Source organism: Hemibagrus wyckioides, linkage group LG13, assembly GCF_019097595.1.
Source record: "Hemibagrus wyckioides isolate EC202008001 linkage group LG13, SWU_Hwy_1.0, whole genome shotgun sequence".
In the NCBI taxonomy this organism is placed as follows: domain Eukaryota; kingdom Metazoa; phylum Chordata; class Actinopteri; order Siluriformes; family Bagridae; genus Hemibagrus; species Hemibagrus wyckioides.
The window spans coordinates 10,419,467-10,438,666 of record NC_080722.1 but is presented as its reverse complement, the minus strand read 5'-3'; the positions used below and the strand labels follow the sequence as shown (position 1 = coordinate 10,438,666).

General features: G+C 37.5%; 1 protein-coding gene across 1 annotated transcript in view; it reads right to left on the bottom strand.

The window, feature by feature from the left end:
* Positions 1–19,200, bottom strand: part of LOC131363683 (testican-2-like) — a 40,539-nt gene that overhangs the window by 20,006 nt on the left and 1,333 nt on the right. The window contains exon 2 of the mRNA XM_058406438.1: positions 1,453–1,498. Within this exon, the coding sequence (XP_058262421.1) occupies positions 1,453–1,498 (46 nt within the window). The remainder of the gene's footprint in view (positions 1–1,452; positions 1,499–19,200) is intronic.

Below are 19,200 nucleotides of genomic sequence, written 5' to 3'. Positions count from 1 at the left end.
GCAGAAGCAGGAATCGCAAAAGGAATAGCAAACGTGCTAACCACTAAGCCACCGTGCCCCAGAAACATAAACTTAGCATACAAAATTATCTTAAAGCTTATCTGGAAAGCTGTCACTTAAAATCCTGTTTCTATTGTGCCCTGAGAAAGTAAGTGGAAAGATAAGCTTGCTATAGATAACTTTAAATGTTGCTGTGCCGGATCAATTGAGTCTAAATGCTTATCAGGGTGAATGGCAGGGAATTAAATAAACATTCTACAGATAAAGTCATGGACTTGAATATAATGAAAGAAAACCTTAGATAATATCTAGTGCAGAAGATGGCTTGCGTGAATAGTGGCAACTAGTTGGGGAGTAAAGTCCAAATCCTAGCAGCAAAAAATGTGTGTAATTGATGAAAGTTTGTCTGTATTTAAGAAAGTCTACTGTATTTAAGAAAGTAAACAAAAACAGGGAGATTTTATTTTGTTATAAGGAGCTCTTTTGAGTCTTTGGAGGATTGTGATTTCAAATGTCTAGATAAAAAGGCTACAGAAGACAGAACCACTGATATGCATTGAAATAAATAGATGAAGCTTAAAACAGTCTAGCAGATACAATCCAGCTCCATTAGATTTATTTATTGAAATCAGTTTGTCCTTTTGTAGACTTAACATGTAATCAAGGTTTGCAAATCTATCCCCCAAAAAAAGTTTCCTTCAAGGTTATAAATATAAGGAAAACCTGACATAAAGTGTAAAGTGTTAGGCCTCACTGACCCACCAGTACAATTTTACTGCACCAGATTCTACACATCTCTGGAACTGAAAAGGTGAACACCACTGTTTCCTTAGGATATTTGCTCATTCGGTGTTGGAAATGACATCATTCTTAAATAGGCATTCATTTAGTTTGAGATCCATCGCATAGCATTTATTTTACGTTACATTATTTTTTGTCATTCTCAGGGAAACCACCCCTAACAGGATAGAAAAGGATAAAGGTGATCAAGAAGAGGAGATTTGCAGTAATGCTTCTCTCTGAGCTGACGAATAGACCTAAAACCATGTCAGCAAAATGCCTTGTGTTGCATTGCCTTTTTTCTTTCATTTGATCTCCAGTTGTATCTCCACTACTGAAGCCAGGGCTTGAACACATCTGTGGCGAAGGACTTGTGTTTGCAAATGCACCAAGATGAAGAGTGTTTCCTGCCGAGTACTCGTTAGCGGCAAAACAACGGGCACATGGGAAACCTTGTCAGAAATCATCCTATTACCGTAAACGTTTGATTGAATTAACTGTGGCAGACAGGAGTCTAGAGACAGATGTGTGGAAGCTGTTGAATCAAATGGCTATTCAATTTTAAGAAATGAAAGGAAATGTGAAATAGTGAATATAAGGCACGGTGGGTTACACTGCATAATTTTGACCGAGAAATCATTTATGCTCAGGAGACGAGATTGATGTACTCACTTTCCTCGGATCCCTGGGGATCGTCCACACTTCTGACGTAGTCATCCTGACAAAACAATAATCAATTATTAATGAATGAAAGGTTCATACAGTTAAAAGCATTACAAATGAGAGGTGTGTTGAAATGATAAAGGATTCTTTAATATTTCCTGAATATATGTCAAGTACCAACTTACAAAAAGAGCTCATGCCTCTGTCACTATGGGAACACAGATCACAACTTGACGCAAGTTCACACCCACGATAACAGAACGAGGAGAAATGCACTCTGTGCAACACACTCCATGACTAAAAGAGAACCGGCGCCGGTTGTGCTGCACATGTATTTCTCTCAAAAATATAGATTTGATGGCTGTGACCTGTTCGGTCACATTTTATTGCTAAGACACAGCAGGAAATGAATCTAACTCAAACCTGTGAAAATTAAATGTGGTACAGCTATTATTCTAAAGTCTAAAGTATTCTACTCTGACCCTAAAGTCTTTACAAGCTGGAAGAGTGATCTGATCAAGTGCATCCTGAACCTGTATCATACTTCTTCTGATTAAAATAGAGGGGGGGGGGTACAACAAAGAGATCACAGTGAAAAACAAAATTACGCACCTCTACTTCCTTCCATGTGTTAGGCAGAGCAAGAGGAGAAACGTGAATAAAAAATAAAAAAACAGAGACAGAAAAACAGATAAGAAGAGATAGACATGTTAGTGAAAGACACATCAAAAAGCATGTATTTTCATGCAGTGCAAACATGACAGACTACGCTAGTTATTCTTGGAAGAGCAAAACACAGAAAAAAAGCTATGTACATGTGAAGTCCAAGGACGGTATGTTTATAAAAAAAAAAAAAAAAAAAAAAAAAAAAAGATTATTAAGGTTGACGATAATAAGCTACAGCTTGCTAGAACCCTGCTGTGTCTCAGGCTTATTCTATTCTCTGCTTTTATTACTGTGTTTAAAATATGTATTTCATATACTAGCCGGAGGCAGGGCTAAAAAATCTGTCCCTTGTCCCAGATGATTGAACCAACATGAACAAACAAGGCTGTCTGTATGTCTGTCTGTGGTGTATTTTAGAAAATGAGAAAGAAATTGATAATAAATAGCAAGTTCTTAAATCATTTCAACGATAGCTGCATAATTATTATCCCAACTGATTTATGGCTGGTTTTTATTCAGTTTGGATTTATCTTTCAGGCTTTTCCATGGTAGGGTTTACTGTGTATTTCTGAATACTTTATATTTCTAAATATTTTATATTCCTGCAGCGTATCAACAATGTATGCCTTTGGAATTTTAGCTCTTGCCAGTGTATTATTTTTCCTTCAATTTGGCCATCACCATGGGTGTGTGTGTGGGTTTGGGTGTGTTGGGGGGGGGGTCTTCCTTTAAGACCTCTGTACCTAATGACTGGTTTATTGCTTTCAGATTAACAAGGCAAATGCACAGGGTAATGTCAGGGTATGATCAACTATGAACTAGCCTAGGGTATGAACTAGCCTGGTCATCCGGCTGCCAGGTTGTGGCATCCTTATGTTTCAGATTTGTGATCTCCCAAAAACAGGACACACACTTTTGTTCTTTATGTTTGTTATTATGCCAAAAGAGAGCAAGTATAGTATATCCTTCTATAGTTTACCCATCTATGATTAAATTATACTCTCCAGTGGCCGTCAAAGGTTTGGGCATTAAGGAGTGTTACAATAATGAGGTCCTGGGAATTGATCTTTAGGGCATAAGGACCATGATAGCCCCTGCAGCTTATCAGGGGTCTCAGAATCAGGTTATGTGTTCCTTCATATAAAGTCTGTCCTAACCAAAATATCACAGACCACCACTGTTACCTCTAAGCTGTGCACATGCACAATCGATTCTGATGATGCTCCCATGCAGAAAAGTATTATCTCTTCTCAAAACAGTCACTTGCAGTAACTGACAGATGCCATGAAGATTGGACCAGCTACACACACTCCACTCTTTGAAACCCCAAACAGGAAAGGACAGGATCACAAACGCTAATAAAGCTAACTTGCTACATTAGCTTAGCTTAGCAAATCATGTTATGTCAATGCCTCTGACAATCATCCATTAAATGTGATTAGTCTAGCAGTGCTGCCATGTGTTTTCCCAGTCTAGCCATCCACAATCAGAGCAGCCACAATCTGTGTGGCTCATGGGATATTTCTGCTCACATTGAAAAATGGTCTGCTCAGTAGAAATAGATTTTGTCCAGCAAGAAAAAAATGAGAGGAAACATACCAGCTCACAGAACACTACATGTAATTATAATAATAATAATAATAATAATAACATCCTTGACATTTGAACCACTCTACAGGGAAAGCATGTATGCTTAAGGAACCATAAGCCACACAAAAGAAGTGCCATTTTTTTTGAGCACCTAGCAAGACATAACAAACATAAGTTCCCTCTCAGTGCTTACTCATGCTCAGTAAACGCTCGACGCCTTTCACACTCCTCAGATTTATTTTACTCTACAAATGTGCTGTGCCAAAGCAAACACGGCACCACTTGCTCATTTTAGCACCTAATGTGTAAATAAAAGCCTTCAGTAGGCATACATCCCCTTATGCTTAACAGAGATGTGTGATGCTGTGTGAAATTTAACTTTGATGATACCAATGACAAGGGATGCTGAACATAAACAACATAAATACTGTTTATAATGTGCATGTTCAGCATTAAAATATCCAGCACTGTGGTAGAAAGGCTTTTCAAATCGAGTAATTAATGTGCATTTTCACTACACAGCCTGGTCTTTACTCTCGCCATGCTGAGACAAGCCGGCTGTGACTGTCGGAATGGTGGGGGTGAGATGAGCTGTGTTCTTCACACCGGGGCGTCCCGAAGGTCGTCGGATTCATAGCAGCTGACAGCACTAGCTTACCCGCTATAGAGAAGGACACTGTAGTGGGATGCTCAGGTTAATGGAGCATAACTGTCCAGATGCTGCTCTGCCTCTCCTGGGTGTTGTGTTAACGCTAATACTAAAGCAATTCCGGCAGAGTTTGGACACAGCCCTGGCCGCAACACTCTGTTAGACACTAGAGATACCAGCCAGAACAATGTCCTTAAGATTAAACTGTTAGAGCCACAGGTCTTATCACACATAGATGTACTTTACAAGGGCACACAAACCCATACACAGCTTGATGGATGGTCCTAGCCAGATCATACACACACACACACACACACCTTCAATGACACCTTCTGTACATAAACATACACTACACATAGTTTGTGGACATCTGACCATGACACCCATATGTAAGTAACCCTGTTGCCACAAAGTTGGAAGCACCTAATTGTGTAGGATGTCTTTGTATACTGTAGCATTACAACATCCCTTCTCTTGTTCCAACATGGCAATGGCTCTATTAATATATGGTTTGCCAAGGTTGGTGTGGAACAACTTGAGTGCCCAGCACAGAGCCCTGACCTCAACCCCACTGAACACTTTGGGGATGAACTGGAACTGTACCCCTCCTCACCCAACCTCAGTACTGGACGCCACTAATTGTGACCATTCATTTTTTGCTGAATGAGCACAAATCCCCACAGCTACACTCCAGACTCTAGTGTAAAACTTTCCCAAAAGAGTGAGCTTTCTCAACAGCAAAGGGGGACTAAATCTTGAAGGGGCTTTTGAACAATCCTAAACATTTCCCTAAACATTTGCCCCTATAACATAGATTAAAATTCTGCGCTAGTGGTTCTCTAGGGAAGGTTCTTGCACCATACAAATTTCAATCCACTGAACAACAGCACGAGCAAACAAGACAAGAGCACTGCGAGTGCAGTACAGACAAACCTTTTTAGTTCTAATCATGCTTTAGTGTAAGTGGAGCATGACCTACTGGGAGCCTCTGAGGAGATTCAGCCTGGTTTATATTTGCATCTGTAAGCCACACTGCTCTGGCACATGTGCTCAAAACACTCAAGAGTCTGCAGCTTCACACCCTCACAGTTTTCAGTGATCAAGCCAGCCAAGGCACCAATAAAGACCAACAGAGTGCTGTTCTAATAAAGATTTGGCAGTTAAATGACATAAATGAAGCTTTCTGGCTACTGAGAATTCAAATTAGTAAAGACTATTGATATTTGGGTGCTCATTGTTCTCTGATTCATTTTAATGTAGCCTAGATAAACGCAGGACTGGCACCTTGACAAGAAAAAATCTAAAATCTTGAGACTGAAATGTTTGCACTGATTGAATACTTGACAAGCCAACAGAAAGCAATATCTAACCCTTATATACAGTTCTACAGAATGCTTACAAACCCAGCAGACTGTTATGGAAATCAAATGATAAAAGGAGATGTTTAACATGCAGTGCATTTTCTCTGCAATGAGCCAGGACTCAAACGGCTCTTTAAATTCCCTTTCAAGGTGTTAAATGGATGGATCAAGTTTAATGCTGCGTTCAGATGGAGTTATGTGTTCGCCATTTTTATGAAAAGACTGAATACGCTTGTAGTATTCTCAGCTTTGTAAGTCAATTTCTGTCAATATGGTGGAAACCATAGAAACTCTAATGACTGATGGTTTGTCCAGATACACTGTAATTATAGTCATGTAGAGTCTTTTCTTAGTAATATAGCAGCACAGGTTAATGCTGATATTCCTGTTAGTTTTGTTATTAGCTAATTTTAAATGCTGTAGCCTAGCAACAGTGTTCCTACTTTAAAAGAACGTAGCATATTGTGTTTAGGAATAAATGTTCATTTCACTGTGAGTTTGCTTTGCATGTACTATACGTTCTGGATTCATGATTAAAATTTAGTTTCTATTTTAAAACTAGATCAGACTAGACCAGAGAATTTGTACATCACACCCAGAGTTTTCAAATTCTAGTGAAATGTTGTTGTTTTTTTACAATTGTCCTATGATAGTAATAAAAATGTAAAACTAAAATATAAAATATAAGAAATACAATTTAAATAAAAATGTAAAATTATACTATAAAATATAAGAAATAATTTTAAAAATATATGTAAAACTAGAATATAAAATATAAGGAATACAAGTTAAATAAAAATGTAAAACTAGAATATAAAATATAAGAAATAATTTAAATAAAAATGTAATTCTAGAATATAAAATAAAAGAAATAATTTTTTTAAATGTAAAACCAGAATATAAAATATAAGAAATAATTTAAATAAAAATGTAAAACTAGAATATAAAATATAAGAAATAATTAAAAAAATGTAAAACTAGAATATAAAATATAAGAAATAATTTAAATAAAAATGTAAACCTAGAATATAAAACATAATAAATAATTTTTAAAAAATGTAAAACTAGAATATAAAATATGAGAAATAATTTAAATGAAAATGCAAAACTAGAATATAAAATATAAGAATTTTTTAATGTAAAACTAGAATATAAAATATAAGAAATTGTTTAAATAAAAATGTCATACAAGAATATAAAATATAAAAAATAATTTAAAAAATATAAAGTTAAAATATATAATATAAGAAATAATTAAAGAAAGTAAAATTAGTATATAAGAAGAAGAAATACACTTAAAGAAAAGAATAATCAAAAATAAAAAAATATATTAAGTATTAAAAGAATATAAGAATATAATGCAATACAGTTTTGTTCTCAAATAATACTGGAAAATGCTTCTGTCTTTCTAAAACCCTAATTATTAGTCAAATGTTTTTTTTTTTTTTAGTTTGTCTCAAATATACTCCATGTCTTTTTTTCTGAAACAGAACTAGAAACGTTTATTGAGTGGCTTGATCACAGAAAATAATAGGATCGGTTTCAGCAATGAGGGGCTCTGAGTGTGTTTAAAGAATCTTTACACACTGCCCTCCAGGCGCCGAATCTAGTTTGTACATTCGCTGACAATTCCATAAACCAATTAAGGAAATGCATTTTCATTTAAACATCTAATTAAATTTAGCCACAAAGCTTCACACAGCAGATTTGGGTGAATCCATATTTCCTTCAAACTTGACTGTGGATGTATGTAGGGGTGATTCACCACCTTGACAGCGAGAGCTTCATGATTGAGAGTAGGAGGATTGTGTTTGGTGTGCTTATCCTGTATGACTAATGCTGTTTTTGTGGATGTAGGTGGATAATTTGCTACATATGCCTTCCCTGTGTATTTTTTATGTATTTTAAGTATTATTGGGAGGTCAACTGAAATACCGTCACTGATATTTAAATGAATACATCTGCTCATTAAATACGCCTGGAACTGACCCTTGATGCTTATGTGCTTATGGTAATAAACTCAGATGCACATTATTACTGACTCTTTAAGTCAATAATTTTATTTGGAACTGACCCTGTATTAGATAGCTAAAGTGCAATAGTTAAATGTTGATGTGTCGGCTCACCTAAAGTTGGCAACTCGGGGAGCAGCTGGACTCACATATGCTTGCTTGCCTAACAACAGAAGAGTCAGCGACGTGCCTAAAAAGCTAACGCTTAAAATGAGATCACCTGCTCTCATGTAAACATGAGAGGAAACCTATGATGAGAAACAGATGTTTCTTTTTTAAAGCACGTGCAGTATACGTCGATCAGCCGTAACATTAAAAATAGTGAAGTGAATAACATTATCCTGTACAGTGGCATCTGACAAGGGGTGGGATATATTAGGAATAGCCAGTTCTTGAAGGTGATGTGTTGGAAGGAAAGAAATTCTCTGAACCTGGGATAAAGTATGATGGCTAGACGGCTGGATCATAGCATCTGATCTGATCTGAGTGGTTAACCTACCAATTTACCAAAAGTGGTCCTAGTATGGGCAACTGGTGTGCTGGTGACAAGGTCATTGTTACACCCTTTCATGGCAGCAGTATTCTCTAATGGCAGTGGCCTCTTTTAGCAGGATAATGCTCTCTGCCTCACTGCAAAAAGGTTCAGGAATGTTTTGAGGAACATGAGAAAGGTGTTGACTTTGCCTCCAAATTCCCCAGATCTCAATCTGATCAAGCATCTGTGAGATGTGCTGGACAAACAAGTGCTATCCACAGAGGCCCCACCTCACAACTTACAGAACTTAAAGGATCTGCTGCTAACATCTTGATGCCAGATACAACAGCACACCTTTACAGATCTAGTGGAGTCCATGCCTCGGAGATAAGAGCTGTATTGGCAGCACAAGGGACATTACATAATATTAGGCAGGCGGTTATACTGTTATGGCTGAATGGTGTATATTTCTTGGAGCAAATATTTTTTTTTTTCTCATTTTGTGCAATAAAAAATAGTTTGTAGAAAAAAAAAACTATTGGAAAAGAACTGCAAACTTTTAAAGGTTAATACTCAAAGTCAATGGTTTGCTGAGTTTGAATATTTATAACTCTTCAAAACAACACAATACCAGGAGACTACGCAGTCTGCTCCCGTTGTTATACAGAGATAATATCTCAGTGAGCTTCATGAAGGAAGGCTGTAAATTATTCCTGCTATCGGGAAGCCAATCTGACACGAGAGGATTTGCAATAAGACGTCTCGGAATCCTCAGATCTGAGCCATACACACGATACTACATCACAGGTAACAGAGCCTTCTCATAACACACCAGCAATCAAGACAAGAAGAATACAATAAAGGATCTGAAAATAACAATGAAGTGTTGACTAACTGGAATCGGTGGAAATGATGTGGAAATGATCAGGTGAATGTTTAATGAGTTTTATTAATAAAGCAAAAATGAGCATTTTGCAAATAGCATCCTCTTGTCAAGCCAGGAAAACCAATGTTATGCAGTCAATTCCCTAATTATTGGCACCCGTTCAGAGAATTACCGAACATAGCAGCAAAAATGAATTATAATTAGTATTTTTTTTATAATTGGTACTGTTCTCTGTCACTAAAGAAATCACCACAGATCAGAGAACCTCCTTAAGAACCAGCTGTTTGGAAGGATGTTTGGACATCTGCAGCTCTATATCCAGTCACAGTTTGATCTCTCACAGAGGAGATACTAGGAATATGATGCTTTATTTTCAGCTGAAAGGAAAAGTCATCATTCCGGTCACTCACAGCATGCAATACTGCTGATTAAAGTCATTTCAGTAGGATCACTCGGGCAAATTAACAAGCTCTCTCCTCTTTATGCTCACAAAGACACACTCACTCTCACACACACACACAATGGGGAATTTAACTCATTCTACTAAATATTGTCAGGATGTGACATTTAACTTGAAATTATACGCATTAATTAAACATCAAAACCCAGATGTGATAGGGTAAGTGTGCTGATGCGACAGTACGGGTAGGCTCTCTGAGACTCACGCTGCAGACACCATCATGCTTCGTTCTCTAAGTACAGGGACATCAGCATAAAGGAAGCAGCCTTTCCCCTCATCAGATAGCAAATGCCTGAGGAGCCTGAGGTGCGACAGCCATATTGCCCTTGGCAAGAGCACGTAGCAGTAGACACGGTACTTCCTAAGGAGCAAATGCATCAGGACACTCAGTGGTGTCCCTTCCAAAATTATTTATACCCTGCAGTTGGCATGCAGCAGACAGCAGAGCAGCATGGAGGAGCTGAAAAGGCCAGGTGTGCTTAGCAGATGCTTCATTAAGAATTAAGCACTGTGATGAGGCGAGAGAGCGTGTGCATTGATAACTCACATCCCAAAGCCTCCCACAGCACAGCAGTACTCATTAATATGTGAACATCATGCGCTATATAACCAACTCTGTGTGCTGCATATTCAATTTCAGCAAGCGGGAACTCGATCCCCATTGGAAGAAATGAGCAGTTCAATATTCGTCGTGTGGATAGAGAAAAGTCCTCCCTGAACGATGTGTGTGCTAATCTTTTTAATGAACTTGACTTTTTTTAGTCTAGAATTTTTCATCGACAAGTCTGCTACTTTCAGTTTCCCTCATTTCCCACAATGCAATTTAACTACCTTCTGCTAGTGGTGCCGGTAAAATTTAGCTCTCGCTTCATTTCTAACTAAGGACAGCTTCAACTTACATCTTTATACCACTGTTAATGCCATCGGCTCTGTCGTAACTTTAAACGTAAAGTTCGAGTACAAAATGTTATATTTCTTCTACTTCCATGTTGGATTTCTAAATATATGTTGGATTTCCTATTAATATAACATTGCACATCATGGCCAGAACAGAAGCTCGTGCTCTTTTGTTTTTAAGATCTAATCCAAGTGTGGAAAACTGACCTGAGATGATGTTCAACGTAAGTTCATCTTCAAAGTCATTCTATGCTCTTAGAGGGAAAAATAACTGAAAATATCTTGAAATAAATGAAATACAAACCAATATTGAACATGCTTTATGAATCACTATGCACCTGTGAGCACCATGGATTAAAACTGAATGAATTTTTGAGGTGAATAAAGATTCCCACTCCATGTACTACAGTATATTATGTGAAGTGGCTGCTTTTGAGACTCATTAGCATAACCGTGAGCTCCCACATCTGCATGTTATTATGATACTCCTTGCCTTTCTTTTACTGCAAGAAGTGTGTGCTGTGTTATATCTACGTTATATATTAGTGCTTGTACTGAGCGAGAGTCCAGTGGGTTTTCTTCACCCTTGCCAGTTTCCTCTAGCCTCTTTACTTCCTTGGCCACAACCATCTATTCTCTTCGTGTTGTCAGTGTGTGTTGCCAAAAAAAAACAGGGAAAATGACATTATTTTACAACGTTTCGAGGTCACTACTATTTCTTCCCAATGCTACAATGTACATTTGCAAATGAGCAAAGTATTTATCTGACTCATTCCTCCTAGGATTGAGATGTAGGAGAATCTGAACAGTAGGCTACGTGACAGGTTCTATGTTAATGTATGATATATTACCCAGATCTGCAGGATCTCAGAATATATACTTCCTCTGGGCTGCGAATCAAAAGACCGATACTAACCTACCTAGATCAAGACAGAAAGAAGAAAAGAATAATGATCCTATTACCAGGATCTGAAGAAATTATCATGTAAAATGAACTACACCGGATGATTCCAATTTTTCACTCCAAAATCCTGGAGAAACAATTTGCACTATCCCACTCTTCTTTCTCTACCAGCAAATGTCTCGTAGAAACTTTTTCAGTAAGAAAGATTATTTAATAGCGATAGTTAATTTACAGATGCACATGTTACTGGCATCCCGCAAGAAAAATCCAAAACAACAGCAAATTGTTATGATGTTCAGGGAGGGTGCCAAGACTTCTGCAGCTGACTATGACTAATGTACATTCTGTCACGGATTCACAGCTTTACTCGGTTTGACATTTAAGCAGCTAATAAAACCAGAGAAAGCTGACTTCCAGCTAAATAAACCCTACACAGATGATATTCCCATGACCTTTCGTTCTATTAAAGTTTGCTTTATATCAGCGTGTGTAGGCAAAGGCATTTAAAGATTTGATCAATTATAACTACCACCATCATTATCTCTGCCACTTTTTTATTTGTACTTCTACTATACCACCAACCTTTTAATGACTATTCCGTATAACAGTATGACTTTGACAGTGTTCTGTGGGAAACACTGTGCCTCTTCTCTGATTACACATTCAGCAGAAATCCATCGAGCAGCGACTGATCGTAGTTTTTGCTTTATTGACATTTTTTATGTGACAGCCTGATCAATTGAGTGTGTGCATCACTGTACAGTACACTCTGTACACTTCCTCCAGTGTCAAGTGGGCTGGATCAAGTCTGGAAAAGTCTGTTTAGTGATTAATAACGCATGAACACCTCTTCTATAAAGTGCTCACTTATTATCATTTATATTAAAAAAAAGTACATTCTGAATGCATAAATGGATTGAACATCAAAAAATCCATATAGTTTGCAAACTATAGTAAAAAAAAAAAAATACCAACATTCACAGCGAATACCCAAAACAAGCTTTTATGGGAAGAGACAGATGGTCTCAGATCTTGTTTAGTTACTGCAGGAGCGGAACCTGATATGGTCCTCTGATGCTGTAGCTCATCCACCTTAAGGTTTGATGTGTTGTGTGTTATACGATGTTTCTGCTCACCAGTGTGTTGAGGTACTATAGACTTCCTGTCAGTTCAGACCTTGTCATTCTCCTCTGATATCTCTCATCAACAAGGTGTTTCGGGCTTGTTCTTTTTTTCCCCCACAACATTCTGTGAAAACTCTAGAGACTGTTGTATGTTAAAATCCCAGGAGATCAACAGTTCTTAAAATCATCCAACCATCCTGTCTGGCACCAACAATTCTAAAGCTGCATAAATAAACCGGCGTACAGGTGTTCCTAATAAAGTGGACAGTGAGTGTTTCTGTATAAAGCTTCATACGCCAAATTTGACTGATTATTTAAAAAAAACAAGGTACTTTGATTGCAATCCTTCTAGCTTTTTTTGTGACGCATGCTCTAATGCCTTTACCATAGCTAGCGAAACAATTTTCCTAAAGATTTATTAGGCATGGAAGGTACAGCAAATAAATGAGCTGCATTGTTATGAGAGTGAATAACCTCAGAAATATGCTTCTCTTGTGGATAATAATGTACCAGGTCACAGCAGATCACATATAATAGCCACTGGCTTCCACCACAAACAACTCATACCTACTTACAGCCAATAAGCATTACAGTAAGCTGTGTACCAAAAAAAATCACAATTCAACACAACTCAGAAAGCCTGAAAGTGTCCAATGTGACTCTGAACTGCCTTTCCTCACTAACTGACACACATTATAAAGAAGGACAGCCAATTTAGAGGCAGAAGAGGCAAATGATGCCCATGAGCCAAATGGCAGTGTCCCCTGTGTCTCTCCTCCTAATGAAGAGTGTGGGAAAATGTAGGCCATTTGTAAGGGATGGTTATACTCAGACATTTCTGTTAATTAAATGTGCAGGTTTTTATGTTTAAAAAGGTCAAGAGATTTATCGAAGCAAATGAAATGATTTCATGAGTCTGGATGAACTGGTCAGTGAAGTTTTTTGTGATGTTTAGAGCATTAGAGAAAAGACAGGACAAGGACAAACATCATTTCATTACATAATCTGAGAACTTTAATGGTTCTGGACAATGCTTAGTCTCTTAGACTGCTTAGAAGAGGCTAAAGAGGACAGACCTGCTAAAAAAAAAATCTGTTAAACACAGAATTAAACGCGATCATCAACTTGTCAAATATTGTAGTATCATCTGAATACTTTCAGTATAGAGAATCTCATTAAATCGGGTACCAGGCTGTCACTTGTGCCTTAAATGCTTTAAACAGCTTTAAACTTGTGCTTTAAATGCCTTAAACAGATAATCTCAGTGAATTTTTTGCCTTGATTTACCGTAAATCTTTTTGTAAAGGAACACTGTAGCCACATTTCAAGGTGAAAGACATACATTATAGATTACCACACACACACACACACACACATACACACACACACACACATACAGATCATAGGTTCCCAGAGACCCAGTAGGATAAATGGTCCAGAGGATATACATATATATATATATGTTCTCTGGGAATCTGGAGATACACCCTGGACAGGATACCAGTATATCACAGGGCACAATCACACACACTACAGACAATTTACATATGCCAAGCAGCCTACAATGTATGTCTTTGACTGAGGGAGGAAACTGGAGGCACAGGGAAAACATGCAACATCTACACATACATGGGAGAGGCAGGAATCAGCCCCCAACCATGGAGGTGTGAGGGAGACATGCTAACCTTCAAGTCACCGTGCCTCCATACTAATTTTTATTATTATTATTTTATATGCAGTAGTTTAGTACATGTTTAATATACAAGCTGGTGCATATTGAAGGAGTTACAGGGTTATTCCTGTAAGGAATAGTCTGCTTTAATCAAACTTGTGCCTCTATTGCCTTTGGCACTGTACCTGATTATGGAATGCGACAGAATTATTGTACTGAATATATACGAGCAAAGCAATTCAAGCCAATCAGTCTGATTTACAATCATAATATGGCTATAAATTACAGTAAAGACAAATATATTTTTGCGGTTTGCTGCAATTACTGAAGATCAATGTTAATGTGTTATGACCGAATTAAGATAAATGGGAAAACGATGGGGTTATATGCAGATTAAACCGTAATGCATGACAACAACAACAACAACAGCAACAACACTATAGTTTTTACTACTCTGTTGGTGTGATGTGGTGTAAATGTGCTGTGACTGTTTGCTCTGTTAAGCAGTGTGAAAAGCATGTCAGGTGAAACAGTACTTACAGTTCAGTCCTTGCCCCAATTCCTCTGATACTATCCCCACTAATTGTTCCATTTCAGTATTTTATTTTTAAAGTGGGATTCATATTATTAATATCAGTTATATTTGAATAAAATAATAAAATTTCTATACACATAAATGATAAATAAATAGATAGATAGATAGATAGATAGATAGATAGATAGATAGATAGATAGATAGATAGACAGACAGACAGACAGACAGACAGACAGACAGACAGATAGATAGATAGATAGATAGATAGATAGATAGATAGATAGATAGATAGATTTTGTTTCATATATATTGTTTCATCTCCAAATTCCATTTCATTCATCTCCATTCCAAACATGTCAGTTTGATCATTTCTACTTTAAAACCTATTACGTCACTTATGACTGATTTATGTAACCACTAAAACTCTGAGAAATCTCTGAGAATCACTCGAAAATTCTTAAATCTTACATCTGCTTACTGTGCAGCAACTTGATTTCTTATTTGTTTATTTAATCCATAAATCTGAAGGTAAAAAACCTATTGTGTTTCTTTACCACGTTTTTATTTAGGCTGATCTACAATCTAATGGCAACATTAAATACACAAATTTCCTAACAAGGGATAAATTCAGTATTCAGTGTCTTTTTATACAGATATGATACGATATACAGTACTATTACGGTATAAAAACAAAATGAAAACTGATATTACGCTGCACACAAAAACAGCAAAATGATCCACTTTATCGCTCATATGTCTTGCCGCATCTGATATTCAGTCTCTGGTAATTTGAAATGTTTTCATGCGTTATCATACTGCTTCTGTTTCCATTAAACTAAAGTGAAGGACTGAGAGCTCAGAGGAATAAATGACATCCAAAACCTTTGATTAGTGAAAAATGATTCCCGGACTAGGAACAGACTGCATCAGTGTCACAAGAGTCTATGCACAAGTCATTCCTGATCAATCCTCACATATTCTCTGAAATTAAATCCAAGTTAATTATCGTTGAAATGCTTGGCTACGTTTTCTGCTGTGCGGCCCAGCGAGGGGTAATTACATTTATATGCAAATGAATATGTTTTTCACAGTTTATGATTGTTGACTGAAGTATTTTGCATGTAACAGTTTTCACAAGAACATTAGCTAAATGCATGTGAGGATGATGAAATCAACAGAGAAGCGCTGCAGTTTATTTTAATAAAGCTACGCTATCGCGCAATGCATCGTAAAGGTGTTCGTCCATAAAAATACGCCTATATGAATGAGATTCACGTTTGTAATTCTGCGTGATAAATGTTTATTATATCATTTCTAGGAGAGAATAAGCTGCCTATGTGGAGTCATTTACATCTAATAAAAATAACATCTGTCATTTAAAAATGTCTACGTGCTGGAAGACTTAAAATAGTTCACTTTATTTGGATAAAGAGTTAATATTTGCCGTCCTATTTTTTTTGTGTGTGTGTATGCTGTGGGATTTGTGTTTTCACATGCTACTCGAATGAAAGCATATCTCAAACCAGCAGAAGGATTACATTCTGTTCGCTTTTTCTGTGCTGAAAGAATCACAGCAGACAAACAAGAAGCAGTTACACAGCTCGTCTGATCCAATAAACACGCTTCCCACAAGGGTCACAGCAATCACTCCCGACTTCAAAAAAAGAGCTCAGAACTGGGAGTTGAGAAAAGTAAAACATTCAAACGGGATGGAAATTTGAAACCATTAGATCGATGTTTGGTCCTGAAGATTTATAAGTCTGTGTCGGTGCCAGGCGTGGTTAATAAATGCTGACTAATATATCAGCAGGTGTTGCAGTGGGTGGGGGGCAGCTGGGTAAATGAGTCCCATCAGTGCGTAAAGGACACAGACACACATGTCCAGTGTGTCAACAACTCCTCTCCTCCATCTAATCAGTTCATTGGCTGCTACAGGGTAGGCAATGTAGATATACCTGCTCACAAAGACTACACAAAAGCAGCGAATTTACCCCTGTGGACCTTTCATACCACTTCCTTTATCCGCTCAGCTCTCACATAAAGTCAAACAACAAGACAACCTTTAGTATGGAGCTGCTGAATCATAGATGTGTCTGTAGAAGGTTTTCAGTCATCCGGGGCATTTTGAATATAATCCATTGTGAATCCATTTTTACACATCTAGAATTTCTAATTCAAGGTCACAGTCCTAGACTTACTGTGGTATATTCTGGAAAATGAGAACCTTAAATTATTGTTACTTCCCATTTCACATGCATTGTTAAAAAAATAAATAAAAAATGTCCCACCTAGATACTAGAAGTCAGATACACAAGTCTTGCACGGTATTAAGATTTATTGGAGTTTGCGCTAGCTTATCCATTTTATTCTGACTTTCAATAGCTGATGTTATGGAAATGCATAAAGATCCAAAGTACAAAGGTCTGCGTTATGAAATATTGAACCTATTGTGCAGTTTTCACTGATCATTTTACTGCAGCCTCGCTATATAGTCCAAATAAACTGTCTCCTTTTAAATTGCGTTCAAATATAAAATGCATTTTTCAACTACAGCCTTTTCTCAGAACTGATCGCAGAGGTCAATTGTGTTCTCATGAATCTGAGCATTTATAGAAAGAAAGGGAAAGAAAAGAAGCAATAACGTGATTGAGGCAGTGCCTTGCCTTACACCATGGTATTGCAGCTCTAGAGTCACATTATAAAATATATATTTTTTTAAAATTGTGGAATACAAGGGAGGAGAAAACAAACAAGAAATAGAATCTTGCTTAAGTGAGTAGGAATTGGCTTATAAAAATCACTGACACCTGACGATATGCACAACCCTGCATGCGGATCATGAATCGAATATATTGTGCTATTGATATATCACATCCCATATTGCCTGGGCGATGCTTTTATCTAGATCAAATGGCAAACAGTGTACTGTCACAGGAGATGAAGAGATGAAAAGGTCCTACAGCAACATGACAGCGTAATTCATCCTTCACCAGTGTAGCCGTCAATCCATTTTTTTTCTCGCCGGTCCACTCAATAAATTAAAACTCACTCCAGTAGCTTGACTGGAGCTGCGACCCATGACTCACTGCAGCTGCTCCCTCATGCGCATCACTTCCCCTTTACCTGTCACCTGGGATCTCATGAATGCTAATTCAAATGGCATTTTTTTGTATAAAGCATAACATATAAAGAGGTCAGTCATAAGTTCAAAATATCTTCTGGAATTCAGGAGGACAGGCAGGGAATTTGCATCGTGAGTTCCGATGCACTTGGCTTCTCAGGTCAAAGGATCCTTAATTTGGACAAATGAATGCTGAACTGAATCTGTTCTTATCTTATCATTTTGCTCACCAGACAAGAACTCAAGGATGAAAAACCTTGATGATGGACCGAACTTTCAGTCTGAGGAATAATTTTTAGTCATCGTTTTTGAAGAGTAGAATAATCAAATATCAAACTGTGACAGTAGGTTAAATAATTATGCCGATGCCTACATCCTACATCCTTCACATGTTAGATATTGCGTTGGAATAAACACAATTACGTTAATCTGCAGTAATTGCAGCAACCTATGAAAATAATGTTTATGTTCCAGCCAGAGATTGCTAATGTACAGCACCTGCTTCCCCCACAGCTTGACTCCTTGTGTCTCTCCCTTCACCTGTCACCTGTCCTACTCCTGCTCCTGCTCTAGGCATCCTGCTGTCTCATCAAAGGAGAATCTCACACGAAATAAATAAACCAATATGTGTCTTTCTGGCTCTAACTCAAGCGGACGGCAGCTCCTGGGGGAGCAGCCTAGTCTTCAGCTGACATTTTTCTCCCGCCTTTTCAAACAATGTGATTTTGGGGAAGAAAAGATTGTCTCCATGAAGGAGTGAGGCGTGTGTATGCAGTCATATGTGTCCTTATCCTTCCTGCATTGGAGCACTCTTTCTCAGTGTAGGCTGAGGTATGTGGCAAATCAATACATATTGATTAAGGCATACAGACACTAATCAAGGACCCCATTTGAAGGAAGATGTTGTATGTGTGAAGCAATACTGCTCATCCCCGCTGGCCTAGCAAAGCCGGCGCTGGTTCAATTTCAATCATGCCACGCTCACAATATGATTAGTTACCACAACCACCAATCAATCTGCAGCTACTAACTTGCTATATTTTAATCTCTAATGAGGTTGAATTTACTCCGACACACAGGGTACTCATTTGTGAGCGCAATACTCTAATACTGAAAACTCCATTACAGATTCTTCTAGTGGCCTTTTTGTAATTATTTCAAATCATTAGTTATGGCATTTCTATTTTCCACAGTAGTTAATATGATGATGAAAAGGGAAAAGGGGATTAACAGATGACCTGTGACTGACTCTAGGCATGTTTTATGGTTTTCTAACAGGATCTAATTACGTTCTACACAAGTAGGCCATGGTGTAGGATCCTATAAGGTGACCTCGAGGTAAGACCGTGGTTTAACGATGATATAATAATAATCCATTAATCATAATAGACCATTTAACCTATCT